We start from the raw sequence: 15,110 nt of genomic DNA on the forward strand, positions 1-15,110 counted from the left end.
GTCTTTCTGCTCGCGGGATTTGAATGACTCCTTAACCTCTCCCTTAAAACCAACATCCTTTCGTCTTTCCCTCTCCTTCCCTCTTACCTGATGAAGCAACCTTAGGTTGTGAAAGGTGTGTGTGTGTGTGTGTGTGTGTGTGTGTGTGTGTGTGTGTGTGTGTGTGTGTGTGTGTGTGTGTGTCTGTGTGTCTATCATCAACATACGAACGCTTTCGTTTGGTAAGTTACATCAACTTTGTTTTTAGATATATCACTGTTTATCTTATATCACTGCCGCTCTCTTGGACGCATGACAACACAATTTGTCACTGTGTTAGCTGAAGCAATAATGAAGGAATAAGTATGGGCTCATAACTGTCAAATAACAATGGAACAGTGCAAAACAATTTTATTTGTAGTTGACGCACTGTATATGTAGGCATGCAAGGGTTAAACACCATGTCTGATGTGGCGGCTTTCACACATGTCAGTGTTTGTGACTTAATACATTTTGAACTATGTGTCGTACAATGATATAGTTTTGCAGGTACCTTCACTGGTATATGTGAACACTGTCTGCAGAATTTACCGCAAATACAATTAGTAGTAAAGAAGCATTAAGTTAAAGTGTTATGTCTTTAAAGGTTTGAAATTACGTGTAAAGTTTGTTGCAAGTCACTAAGTACCCTTTTCTCAAATACCGGATGAATAAAATCTGTGCATTCACATGCCGTGGCCTAAACTTCTTTTTCACCCCCTCAATTACATGTGTGATAGTTAAGTCATTCTTACCCACAAAGCAATTCTTTCCAGACAGTATGTGGTATGTGTACCACATTTGGTTGATATTGAGCGAGTGGTTTTGGAGGGGATGTGAAATATATATACATACATACATTTTTATGAGACATATGAATGCCTTTTTTCTATGACCTGATTTTGATGAAGTGTAAGCTATATGCCATTTATAGATATGCTAAAGTTATGAGTGAAAACCCCATAAAAATACATGTAGTAGTCTTGCAGATTAGTGTGTTCAAAGACTGACAGACATGATGCTGTTACTACTACAATATAATTAAAGTATGGCATATAATTAAACTATGTTATAATTGCATTTAGTTCCACAAAATTTGTCTATTTTGGACCACTGCTAAGTTGATGGTAGTTACCTTTTACTAAATTACTTAATAATTAGCTCTAAAGTGTTTCACCTTAAACAGCTGACACCTGTCCATCACACAGTAAGATTAAAAAGGAAATAATAATATTCCCGTTTTATTATTGGCAATCTCAGAGACACTTGCCTAATATTAGTTATTACTTTGGGATAAATGTAATTATGCAAGTGGGATATTTTACTTGGATGCTTTAACGCATATAATTACCATGCATTGCATAGCCAGTCTTGTTGGTGCCAAATAAATTGTGGCTTTCATGTTGCATGTGTCAGATGGAAGTATGTCCAGGTAGTGCTTGTGTGAAGGTTGTAGTCACTCTGGGCAAGACCTTCTTCAGCTTTGAGGGTGGAAAATCATCATTGCTTAAGCTCATGATCAAAGTCAGGTGTAAGATGACTCACACCTGGTGTAACAGCAAAGTGGCCCTCATTTGGAGTATCCGTAAGTTTCTTCCCTCCTTGGTGTTATTGAAGTTCACACTGGGCATGTCCTTTCTTTTTTTGGCCACCGTGGATTCTTCATCTCACCAGTTGGCGTACTTGCATACGAGTTGCAGCTACTGCAAACGTTTCAACCTGATGACAGGTGAAAGTGCAAAGCATTTGCAGTTGAGCATTTGAGTTGCATCACAAAGATAATCAAAACTTTCTACAAAAGGTGATTCTCATAAACAAAGTTCCTTTCATGTGTCTTGGTAAGCTAAACCAATGCAATGTGAAGATCTGGAACTCTGACAGCCCTCCCTTTAGCATGGAAATTGTGTGTGATTATGTAAAGATAAATGTGTGGTGTGGTTCGCTTTGTGAGTGTGTATGGTGGGACCATTTTTCTTTGCAAAGGTTTCAGTAACCTTGACTTTATCTAGAATTTCTGGAAGAGTGTGCATTTCAACAGTTCGAAGAACAGCAACCTGATATGCTGCAGCAGGATGGTGGCCCTCCTCAGTGGGCCTTGATTGTTAGGAAGGATTTGACATCACATTTCCAGGTTACTGAGTTGGCTGGAGAGGACCCATTGCTTGGCTTCTGAAGTATCCAGATGTAACCCCATTAGGTTTCTTTCTTTGGAGCTTTGTGAAGGATACTATGTACCAGCCTTCAGTACGTACAGGAACTGCAAGTGCATGTTAGAATAGCAATTGCACGTGTTAATGAGGACATACTTAGCTGGACCTGTGCAAATGAGTAGATTAAATTTTCCTAATGCCTGGGCTACAAATGGAATTTGAATATCAGTTAGAATAAGTGTCAAGGGACAATGATGATTACCATGTTAAATCACATTACAAACTGAATTGTAAAATGCTAAGCAGAATTGTAAGAGAATGAAAATGTATGTGTTGTCAAAGAAGGCAGGAAGTTTCAGGTTTAACACCCTGTTGCAGAAGGGTAAAGAAGAAATAGGAAATACTCTTCCAAAGGAACTAGCCTGGTATTCACCTGGTGATTTAGGGAATCTGCAAAAATCCCAAATCTGGATAGGCAGATAGGGAATCGAAACACCGTCCTTCCTGTGTATTGCCACTGCATATATTCTCAAGAAAAAATAAATTTCTCCAGTAACAAGATAACAATAATTGGAAGCTATTAAAATGTGAAAATAAAGAAATTTATTGAAAAATCAAGTAATTAAATGATCAACGATTGTCTCAAAATTGTAGATGCTTACAACACTTTCAGTGAGTTCAGGTAACAGGCAAATAAAGTAGCTCTGAACACTTCCTTAGTGGACAGATTACAGTTTACGAGAAAAGTGTGCCAAAACAGGTTTAATAAATTTAAACTTTTTTTGAGTGTAAGTCTACTTACATAGATCAACTGCCATTCCTGTTAAACATAGCAATTCATTTTCCATGACAGAAGTTCCTGGAAAATTGATGTTTGAAATGCTTGATAAATTTCTCATGTGTGGTGGGGTCGATGAGAGTGACTGATTACAAGCAACATTGCTGCCTACAGTGTGTCTTTCAAGTGTTTTACTAATCATACTTATTCTGTAGATAATTTATCACCAAAATGAAACACAGCATTAAGCACTGATGACTATAGCATCAATCTTATTGTGCGCAGTAACATTTGGTAGCCAAATATGAGAGCAACACACATAAAAATTTTAGCAGTTCAGTTTCCAGTGACCCTTATGAATCAGCACTAGGGAACAAGTAGTCAAGAGAACATGTACTGTGGCTAAGGACTAACCATATTTAATTTTATGGTAGTAATATTCAAACTCTTTAAAATGTCTATGATTTAAAACAAAAATTTATCTGACTAGCTACAACTTAATGCATGAAATCCATTTGTAACACATTGAAAACTACAGTAAAAATGAATTATTTTGAATGATACCTACACCGGAAAATGTTTGTTCCCATACACCATGGAGATATACTTGATTTTCCAAAAATTATCTTTATGACCAGATTAGTAAGTGAGCTTTGCAGTGAAACTTTGTAAGAGAATGTATAATTTGCAGTATTCTCCTTTACCTCTAATTATAAGATTTATACAATTCAGGCAACTTCAGCACAATCTGCTTCAGGCAAATCACAATAAATAGACTGCATGATTAGTTTGCAAAATCAGAGAACCCGTAGTGTAGCTATCACGCTGAAATCCTCCATATCTATATCTGTATTACTGTACAAAGAGAAGTCATTGTTTAACATTTTAACAAAATTTGAAAAGTACTTGACCGATTTACTTCAGATTACATGATACTCTAATAGATAATCAGGCATGAAATGTTGTTAGCAAAACTCTGGAAAAGTTCTTGACCAATTTACTTCAAACTTTTACCTGATCATTAACAAACATTCAGATGGACATAGGCTACATACTTTTCTAAATGACAATGTACAAGTGGTTTTTTTTGTGTGCTGACTGGGAGAAAAAAGTGCTGTACTGTGCTGTGGAAATGTGTAGTATCATATTCTTTCTTGTTTTCAGCTTTGATTATGATAGCGGGGCATGTAAACCATTAGAAAATTGTTATTCCCATGTACATTATTTTTCCTTATATGTAACTTTAAACAGAAATAGTCTGCATCATGAAGTACTGTTTTGTTTTCTTCCTCACTGTTAGTTTCCTCAGAATACAGAAAAGTTGTATTTCTGGCTTGTCAAGTTATGATTAGAATAAAACTGCAAAATACTGTCACTGAAGCTGTTATCCTCACAGATCCAGTAGCTGCAGAGGTCTCTGCCATACCCCGTATACCATTGATCACACTGATTTATCTATTTATTTTAAGCAGCTTCAATTTCCAATCAAGGTCTTGTTTGCAGTGGCAGTGAACAAGGCTTGTGGTCAGAGAGAGTGGTGGAGAGGAGAGAGACAGAGGAGTGGAGGAGGGGGGGCAGGTGTGGGGATGGAGATGGACCAAGGTAGAGGGGGGGGGGGGGCAGAGATGGACATAGAGAGGGAGGAAGGAGTTTGGGATGTATATTCAATACCCTTACAGATTTAGCTATTGCAAAACTTTGCCATGTTTGCTAGGTCATTATATAGGCCTTTCAAAATGTATGCTGTGCATTCACAGAAAGATGTAGTTGTGGCATCTCAGACTGATTCTAAGCATTGCTGTTGCTCAATGTGGGGCACCTGTATTGTTGAGCATGCAACCTGTCATGAAGTGTTGCTAGTTTTAAGAGACTATATGGAAAATATTCATCACATAATTACGGTAATTACCCAGTTATAATAGCAGGCCATAATTAAAATGGGGATTCCAAAGAATATGCCCCATGGTGCACAAAGCAAATCAAGGAAAACATACATATATCAATCAGGTGAAGTCTTCCACTGTGTTAAAATAACTGAAGCTGGTTCTGGAAATCGTTCAGAGGTTAAGATAAGCGAATCATTTACCTCCTAATATCCATGTGTATGGGAGTCCAGTATCAATTATCTGAATCTACAGAAGGAAAGGGACTAAACGGAGCAAATATTGTTGGGTAAACTGTGAAGTAACATCTGTAATGAGTGGTGTACATGATGGTGTGCAATAAAGAATCAAATTACAATTTAGCCCTTAAAGACACTGTAAGAGTTTAATCAAACAATGCCCTATGCTCTGGCATGGGTGAGAACATCTATACCTTTTTTTTTTTTTTTTTTTTTTTTTTTTTTTTGCCCACAGCATATCACAGGGGTAACATTTAAAAACTTTTCCCATAGGCACTTTCAACATGTTGAGCTGTGACATGATGCCATCATTGCCATTCTTAGGCCTGTGCCAAATTTAATTCATGAGTAAGAAATGTAATGAACCAAGTGTAGCATTAGATCTTAAAACATAATCCAGCCCTACAGTGTAATGGAACAGGAACAGGCTGTAATGAATGAGCCAATAAAAAGAATCCTCTGCAAAGCACTATTCACTGAGTATAGATGTATTTATGTACATTATGTGAAAGAGCACAAAATATGGATCTGTCTGAAATAATGGACCAATTTACACATAAAAGAATTAGGACACATTCATTGAAGTGAGACAAGAATTTAGGCCACATAGAACATACATTTGATTCACAGTTCAAACTTTTATGTGGGTATTCACACTTATATACTACTTTCATTCATGTATAATCATGCAATGTTTTATTAGGTGTTTATATTATTTCACCTTTGTGATATTAATATGTGTTGTAACTAATTAATTTTTATTTTAATAGTAGTAAGATTTTTTAATTAGTTAAATACAGAATCTCATAAGAAACAGTTTGGTTTTACGTTGAATTAAAACATAGAGATGTAGCCATGGTCTAGGGGTAGTGTCTTTGATTCATAATCAAAACGTCTTCGGTCCCGGGTTCGATCCCCGCCACTGCCTAAATTTTGATAAATAATCAGCATTGGCGGCCGAAGACTTCCGGCATAAGAAGTCAGCCTCATTCTGCCAACAGCATTGTCAAAGAGGGCGGAGGAGTGGATAGAGGTTCAGGGCACTCTCTTGTCCTAGGGGTGGGAAATTGCCCCTAAAAGGCAGAAGAATCAGCAATGATTAACGACATGAGGATGCAGAAGGCAATGGAAATCACTGCATTAAAGACACGTAACGTGTATCCACAGGACATGTGGCGTGTAGTTGAAGTAGTGTCATGATGATCTCTCCATTGGCAAAAGATTGCGGAATAGTCCCCCATTCGGATCTCTGGGAGGGGACTGCCAAGGGGGAGGTTACCATGAGAAAAAGATTGAATAATCAACGAAAGGATAATGTTCTATGAGTCATGGCGTGGAATGTCAGAAGCTTGAACGTGGTAGGGAAACTAGAAAATCTGAAAAGGGAAATGCAAAGGCTCAATCTAGATATAGTAGGAGTCAGTGAAGTGAAGTGGAAGGAAGACAAGGATTTCTGGTCAGATGAGTATCGGGTAATATCAACAGCAGCAGAAAATGGTATAACAGGTGTAGGATTCGTTATGAATAGGAAGGTAGGGCAGAGGGTGTGTTACTGTGAACAGTTCAGTGACCAGGTTGTTCTAATCAGAATCGACAGCAGACCAACACCGACAACGATAGTTCAGGTACACATGCCGACGTCGCAAACTGAAGATGAACAGATAGAGAAAGTGTATGCAGTATGTAAAGGGGGACGAAAATCTAATAGTCGTGGGCGACTGGAATGCAGTTGTAGGGGAAGGTGTAGAAGAAAAGGTTACAGGAGAATATGGGCTTGGGACAAGGAATGAAAGAGGAGAAAGACTAATTGAGTTCTGTAACAAGTTTCAGCTAGTAATAGCGAATACCCTGTTCAAGAATCATAAGAGGAGGAGGTATACTTGGTAAAGGCCAGGAGATACGGGAAGATTTCAGTTAGATTACATCATGGTCAGACAGAGATTCTGAAATCAGATACTGGATTGTAAGGCGTACCCAGGAGCAGATATAGACTCAGATCACAATATAGTAGTGATGAAGAGTAGGCTGCAGTTCAAGACATTAGTCAGGAAGAATCAATACGCAAAGAAGTGGGATACGGAAGTTCTAAGGAATAACGAGATACGTTTGAAGTTCTCTAACGCTATAGATAAGCAATAAGGAATAGCACAGTTGAAGAGGAATGGACATCTCTAAAAAGGGCCATCACAGAAGTTGGGAAGGAAAACATTGGTACAAAGAAGGTAGCTGCGAAGAAACCGTGGATAACAGAAGAAATACTTCATCTGATTGATGAAAGGAGGAAGTACAAACATGTTCCGGGAAAATCAGGAATACAGAAATACAAGTCGCTGAGGAATGAAATAAATAGGAAGTGCAGGGAAGCTAAGACGAAATGGCTGCAGGAAAAATGTGAAGACATCGAAAAAGATATTATTGTCGGAAGGACAGACTCAGCATACAGGAAAGTCAAAACAACCTTTGGTGACATTAAAAGCAACGGTGGTAACATTAAGAGTGCAACGGGAATTCCACTGTTAAATGCACAGGAGAGAGCAGATAGGTGGAAAGAATACATTGAAAGCCTCTATGAGGGTGAAGATTTGTCTGATGTGATAGAAGAAGAAACAGGAGTCGATTTAGAAGAGATAGGGGATCCAGTATTAGAATCGGAATTTAAAAGAGCTTTGGAGGACTTACGGTCAAATAAGACAGAAGGGATAGATAACATTCCATCAGAATTTCTAAAATCATTAGGGGAAGTGGCAACAAAACGACTATTCACGTTGGTGTGTAGAATATATGAGTCTGGCGACATACCATCTGACTTTCGGAAAAGCATCATCCACACAATTCCGAAGACGGCAATAGCTGACAAGTGCGAGATTTATCGCACAATCAGCTTAACAGCTCATGCATCGAAGCTACTTACAAGCATAATATACAGAAGAATGGAAAAGAAAATTGAGAATGCGCTAGGTGACGATCAGTTTGGCTTTAGGAAAAGTAAAGGCACGAGAGAGGTAATTCTGACGCTACAGCTAATAATGGAAGCAAGGCTAAAGAAAAATCAAGACACGTTCATAGGATTTGTCGACCTGGAAAAAGCGTTCGACAATATAAAATGGTGCAAGCTGTTCGAGATACTGAAAAAAGTAGGGGTAAGCTATAGGGAGAGATGGGTCATATACAATCTGTACAACAACCGAGAGAGAATAATAAGAGTGGATGAACAAGAACGAAGTGCTCGTATTAAGAAGGGTGTAAGACAAGGCTCTAGCCTTTCACCCCTACCCTTCAATCTGTACATCAAGGAAGCAATGATGGAAATAAAAGAAAAGTTCAGGAGTGGAATTAAAATACAAGGTGAAAGGATATCAATGATACGATTCGCTGATGACATTGCTATCTTGAGTGAAAGTGAAGAAGAATTAAATGATCTGCTGAATGGAATGAACAGTCTAATGAGTACCCAGTATGGTTTGAGAGTAAATCGGAGAAAGACGAAGGTAATGAGAAGTAGTAGAAATGAGAACAGCAAGAAACTTAACATCAGGATTTATGGTCACGAAGTCAATGAAGTTAAGGAATTCTGCTACCTAGGCAGTAAAATAACCAATGATGGACGGAGCAAGGAGGACATCAAAAGCAGACTCACTATGGCAAAAAAGGCATTTCTAGCCAAGAGAAGTCTACTAATATCAAATACCGGCCTTAATTTGAGGAAGAAATTTCTGAAGATGTACGTCTGGAGTATAGAATTGTATGGTAGTGAAACATGGACTGTGGGAAAACCGGAACAGAAGAGAATCGAAGCATTTGAGATGTGGTGCTATAGACGAATGTTGAAAATTAGGTGGACTGATAAGGTAAGGAATGGGGAGATTGTACGCAGAATTGGAGAGGAAAGGAATATGTGAAAAACACTGATAAGGAGAAGGGACAGGATGATAGGACATCTGCTAAGACATGAGGGAATGACTTCCATGGTACTAGAGGGAGCTGTAGAGGGCAAAAACTGTAGAGGAAGACAGAGATTGGAATACGTCAAGCAAATAATTGAGGACGTAGGTTGCAAGTGCTACTCTGAGATGAAGAGGTTAGCACAGGAAAGGAATTCGTGGCGGGTCGCATCAAACCAGTCAGTAGCCAAGTAGAGTAGACTCTTTTTTTATAAAAGTTTTTCTTTTTAATTCCACTTTATTAGTCAAGTTGGAGGAAAACAGCCTTAGTGATGTAGTGTAGTGTGTATTTAATTTAGGGAAAGGGGGTCTGTGAGAGAAATTAGTAGTCAACATTTTGTTGAATGGAGAATGGGGGTGTAGCCAAGCATGCAAGATGGGGAAGGGGCCCCCTACTGTAGGTACTTTCCTTGGGATCTGCATGACTGTAGTTATGCCCCTGAGACAAATGTTTTGACATTTGAAACACGCAATTGCTGGTCTCTTATATGTTTCTTTCTTCATGTAGTTAATGCTATAGTCCTCGAAACTATTGTAACACTGTATGTACTGTTTCAGGGACAACGGTGTGAAAGCCATTGAAAATCTAATGAAAAAGAGAGGAAAATTTGATTATGTTCTTCTGGAAACTACTGGTTTGGCAGATCCAGGTGAGTGATTTTTATCATGTGTGAAGTGTAACTCTTATAATGGAAAGACATTGGTGAAATGTAAATAAAAGTAGGATTAAAGCTAACAAATCACCTTATAATTGAGACATTGAGTGGTTGATAGGCACATAAACATGACTGCAAAATTTGGCTAGCTTTGGATGATGCCCATATTCAGAACTAAATAATACAGTATACACATAACACATGTACATCTCTATGGGTTCAGTCAACTACATTTTACCAATACTGCAATTAGACTGGGCTGAGGGGCTGTATTGGTAGGAGAGAGTGAGGTGACGGAAGAGGATTAGAGGACTGAGGGAAGAGTGGGTGACATCTGGGGGAGAGGCAGCAAACACACTAGATAGGAATATGACAAGCAGGAGGAGTTGTGTGTGGTGCAGAATGATATGGAGGTGGTGACAGAATGGGAGATAGAACAGAGGCACATGAAGACTGCAGAGACAAGGGTGTGACTACAGAATGGGTTATGTGGCAGGGTTGGATGTGGAATTGGTCAGGAGCTAGTGAAGATTGAGTCCAGTAGGTTTATGAGATTAAAGAATGTGTTGTAAGCACAATACTATGTACATAAATCAAAGACACTATTGCTGGGAGAAAGAGTTAATATAGGAAGCAACCACTGAAATCCATCATCTTGTGCTCAGTGGTGTGCTCTGCCACAGGGCAGTCAACTCTGCTCTTGGCTACAGTGTGGGAGTGGGGTGTATATTGGGTGTACATCTGGTTTGGTGGTCAAGCTCACATAAAGTGGCTGTGCAAAAGTCACAGTAGAGCTCAAATGTGATATGACTGTTTTCATAGGTGGCCCTGCCCCTGGTAGGATAGTATATGTCTGTGATGGAATTGAAAAACAATGTGTTTTGTGAGTGCATAGGACAGGTCTTGCATATGGGTCTTCCACAGTGGTATGTAACCCATGTGGTAAAGGGTTGGGCACAGGTGTAGGATAAAGGGTGATGCAATACATCTTTGGAAGGGGGCAGGGGGTGGGAGGGAGAGGGGGGTACGTGGAAAGCCTTGTGAGTGTGATGTTCCCATTTTTCAGGTAGGATGAAGAGCAGGTGGAGCCATGGTGAAGGGGTATTCCAGTCCAGGTTGATATTGGACAATGATGTGTGTTTCTTTCACAGCTGATCGATGGGGGGCTTCCAGAGGACTAAGAGCATAGGAGATACATTTACAGATTAGGTTTGGAGGGTAATGGTTATCTGTGAAGGCTGTATTAAGACCTTCAGTAAACTGGGCAAAGGATTGTTTGTTTTTTCATATGTGTTGTCTATGAGTGGCTGTACATATGAGAGAGACATTAAAATGTGGAAAGAATGACTCCTATCAAAAGTGAGCTTGATGTGAGCAGAGGTTTCAATGCGTCCCTGAAAGAGATGAAGGTCAACTTCTGGGAAAGTGGACCAGGTGAAGCAGATGAGAGAGAAGATCTTGAGGCTATGGAGGTATAAGGATAGTGTGTCTTGACCATAGATCCAGATCTTGAATATATCATGAGTGGATCTCTGCTTGTCATTGAATTGTGTGTGGGTTTTGATTTTCTCCTGACATTCACTTGTCCTTTAGGAATACAAACTGTTGATGCCCATTTCTCATTCCTCTTCATACTTGTGTATTGATTAAACATCTGAGAAGTTATGTTACCAGAGTGGACTAATTACCACATATTGATGACTTCTATTTTCATCTGACTACCATTGTCATTCTGAAAGTATTTGTATGGAGTGTAGCCATGTATGGAAGTGAAACGTGGATGATAAACAGTTTAGACAAAAAGAGAATAGAAGCTTTTGAAAAGTGGTGCTACAGAAGAATGCTGAAGATTAGATGGGTAGATCATATAACTAATGAGGAGGTATTGAATAGGATTGGGGAGAAGAGAAGCTTGTGGCACAACTTGGCTAGAAGAAGGGATAGGTTGGTAGGACATGTTCTGAGACATGGAGGGATCACCAATTTAGTATTGGAGGGCAGCGTGGAAGGTAAAAATCATGGAGGGAGACCAAGAGATGAATACACTAAGCAGATTTGGAAGGATATAGGCTGCAGTAGGTACTGGGAGATGACGTAGCTTGCACAGGATAGAGTAGCATGGAGAGCTGCATCAAACCAGTCTCAGGACTGAGGACCGCAACAACAACAACAACCATGGTCATATCTGTGGTTTATGGCAGTTGTGTCATCACCTCTTTCTTACCAGACATGTACTGTCTGACAAAGTGAAAGATTTGAGAAAATGTGTTATAGGGAATATGGAAAGTCATACACAGAGTTAAAATTTCCCATACATTAGGGTATTAAGTGATCCAATCATTAACATGCTTTTCCTGGAGTACCAGAAATTCCTCAGGGTTTGTGAGAAATATACAGAGGTTCCCTTCTTGTACTTATCAGGATACAGATAGATAGCTTTTGTCCACAGCTGATGTATAAGAACATCATCTGAAAGTAATTTTAAAACACACAATGAATGTTACAGATGATGATGCAGCATTTGTCTGAAATGCTTGTAAGTGTATTTCAATGCAGCATTTGTCTGAAATGCTTGTAAGTGTATTTCAGGGTTTGCCTTATAATTTGTGGAAATATAATGGAGCTTCTATGACTGTCATAAAAAAAAGTTTAGAAAGCAATTGTGTAAGCTTGTATTTTTCAGAATGTCTAATCTCATAGAAAACTTGAAATGTTTGTAAATGTCTTTCTTCTAAAAGCTCTCTCCTCAAAATAGAACACTGATCTCTGGTTTATTTTTCCAACTGTGTTCTCAATTTATGACCCATTATTGAGGTCGTGGGTCTCTAGATCCAATTGACTGAAACTACCTTTTCCAACAGCCTCCTGTTACCAAATCCACCATGTCTTTTTTAATCCTCCTTTGGAAAGCCAAATCTGTAAACAAATCCATGGTACTGCCATTGGTACTCGCATGGCACGATCCTATGCAAGCTGATTAATGGGAAATCTGGAAGAATCCGTTCTATATGATGAACTTCTGAAACCCCTTGTCTGGTTCAGATTCTTCAGATTCATTGATGACATTTTCATGATCTGGACTCAAGCCAAGGACAACCTTTCCTCTTTTCTTCATAAGTTCAACACCTACTCCCTAATTGACTTCATATGGTGCTTCTTAGTTCAATGAGCCATCTTCCTAGATGTTGATCTCCACCTCTCAGATAACTCCATAGGTATATCTGCTCATATCAAGTGCACTGACCACGAACAGTACTTCCAGTTTGACAGCTGTCACCCCTTCCATGTCAAAAAGACTCTTCCTTACAGCCTCACCACCCCAACACACCTCATTGGTATTGGAAAGCAGTAGTTGCTGAAATATACCAAAAACCTTACCAAAATCTTTTTTGACAGACAGTATTCTGCCCAGTTTATCCATAAACAGATCCCCCATGAATCATTTCCTCTGACACCAGTAAAACTGTTAACCAGCTGCTGACCAGCAGTCCTCTGGTCACTCATTATCACCCTAGCCTTGGAAAGCTTGACCACATCCTTCATTAGGGTTCGAGTGACCAAGCGACATGTCCACTGAAGGCAGTGTGGGAAAAATACTCAGGTATAAAATGACCATGATGTTTATTGTAACACACTTGAACAGTCTTCTCCATGGGAATTAGTGTATAAAACAATAATTGAAAACAAGTCACTCATCAAATATTGAAAGAACAACAATAATATCTGAAGGCTGAAGGCCTGTAAATGTCAGAGTAAATGGAAAGTTTCAAAATCCAATATCCAAACATTAAGCAACACTAAACATGTGGCAATCAAAGTTCAGAAGTGACATGCAAAAGTAAGGGATGCACAAAAAATTAAGTCTAGTGTACTGCCAACGATAACCAAAGAAAAATATTATAAGTCCTGTTGCTGGTCACAGCATTGGAAGACATGTCTCTTCAGCGCAGAAACCAAGAAAGGTGTAGGTCTGTAGGTGGCAGCTCCTGTAGATGAAAGTCGATGTGGATGGAACCATCACCATAGTGGCAACTCGAAAGTGAGATCTTGATTATGGGAATGTGTATGCAATTGGTGCATGGCCCAGGAGACTCACTTGGAGTGAACTGCTTGAGAGTAGCCCAGATGATAACCTGGGCGCCATTCATGTTGCCCTCTGAGGAGAAAAGGTGCATGTGGCCAGTGACTGCTGGAGGTGCTTGTGTTGGCGATTGTTGGCCTGACAGAGTGTAGCCATCCACTCAGCATTTCTTCCTCTCCCTCCCCTCCCCCCTTTTCCTCCTGAAGGGGAGGAGAGGTGGTAACACATCTTAACGTCCCTGGAAGAGGCTGGCTCCCTGCTTCTAGCCAGAATGGCTGGGGTGCTGAGCTCCACCACTACCGACGTTGATGCTGGTGTGATGTGTGGAGTAGCTGAGGATCTCTCCAAGGAGCTAGCCACAGTCCAGAGATTAGACAGGTGTGTGGGATGGGAATTGTGGAGGGCTCCAAAATACAATGGTAGACTACCCGACCTAGGAAGAGGTGCTCGGGAAGGCTGCATTTGTTTAATGTCCTTATAGCACACCGTACCGTCTTTAAGTATCACCTCAATATGGCTCAGCCCAGAAGACTGGAAACGACTGCAAGAAACCAATGCTGGCAGCTTTTGGTGAAGATAAGGGCTCACATGGGCTCTTGGAGAGAGAAACAGTGGCAATTGGACTGCTTAGACGAGGGGATGGATGCTAGTGAGGTGGATGATAGATAATTGTGACTAATGTGGTTAGTTGTGAGTTTTTCTGATGGGATTGACCTGTCCTGGGGAGTGCAACAATAAAAATCCAGAAAGAGTGTAAGGGCATCATCCAGAGTGTGATGGTGCTGGAACTGGCACGATTGGGATTTAAAGATATGTACAAAGCATTCAGCTTGACCATTAAAAGCAGGGTGGAAGTGCACAATGTGTATTGGTGAGTTATGGCATTTGCTTCACAGAAAATGGGGAATTCCACAGAAACAAATTGAGGAGCATTATCCATGACAACAGTTTCTGGTAACCTTCAATTGAAAAATGTGGGACAGGGTTTGAATGATCTGCAGGCATGGTAGACATGTTTGAGACATAGGGGAAATCACTGTGAGCATTGTGGTGATTAACCAGGAGTACCCCAGGAAGGGACCTGCAAAATCTAGGTTTAGCTCTTACCAGGGAGCAGAAGTATCTGTAAAAAAAAAAAAAAAAAAAAAAAAAAAAAAAAAAAAAAAAAAAAAAAAAAAAAAAAAAAGGTTGATGGAGGGTTTTTAGGATCCTGACCTTGATGCGCAGTAGTGCAATCTAAGGGCAGAGAGCTCATTCCAGTGATACCTGTAGGTCTCGACCTCTGGATGTCACATCATGCACCAGGCAGAGTACCTCCTGGAGCACTGGGTCCTCAGTAATGTGGCGCATGACGAACTTCACGT

The 15,110-nt window shown here is 39.8% G+C and overlaps 1 protein-coding gene across 2 annotated transcripts in view; it reads left to right on the top strand.

Annotated features, from left to right (window-relative positions):
* LOC126272314 (COBW domain-containing protein 1-like) overlaps positions 1-15,110 on the top strand; it is a 489,194-nt gene that overhangs the window by 21,342 nt on the left and 452,742 nt on the right. For both annotated transcript variants that reach the window (XM_049975096.1, XM_049975097.1), the window contains exon 3: positions 9,568-9,659. In XM_049975096.1, the coding sequence (XP_049831053.1) occupies positions 9,568-9,659 (92 nt within the window). The remainder of the gene's footprint in view (positions 1-9,567; positions 9,660-15,110) is intronic.

The sequence above is a fragment of the Schistocerca gregaria genome, chromosome 5, assembly GCF_023897955.1.
Source record: "Schistocerca gregaria isolate iqSchGreg1 chromosome 5, iqSchGreg1.2, whole genome shotgun sequence".
Classification (NCBI taxonomy): domain Eukaryota; kingdom Metazoa; phylum Arthropoda; class Insecta; order Orthoptera; family Acrididae; genus Schistocerca; species Schistocerca gregaria.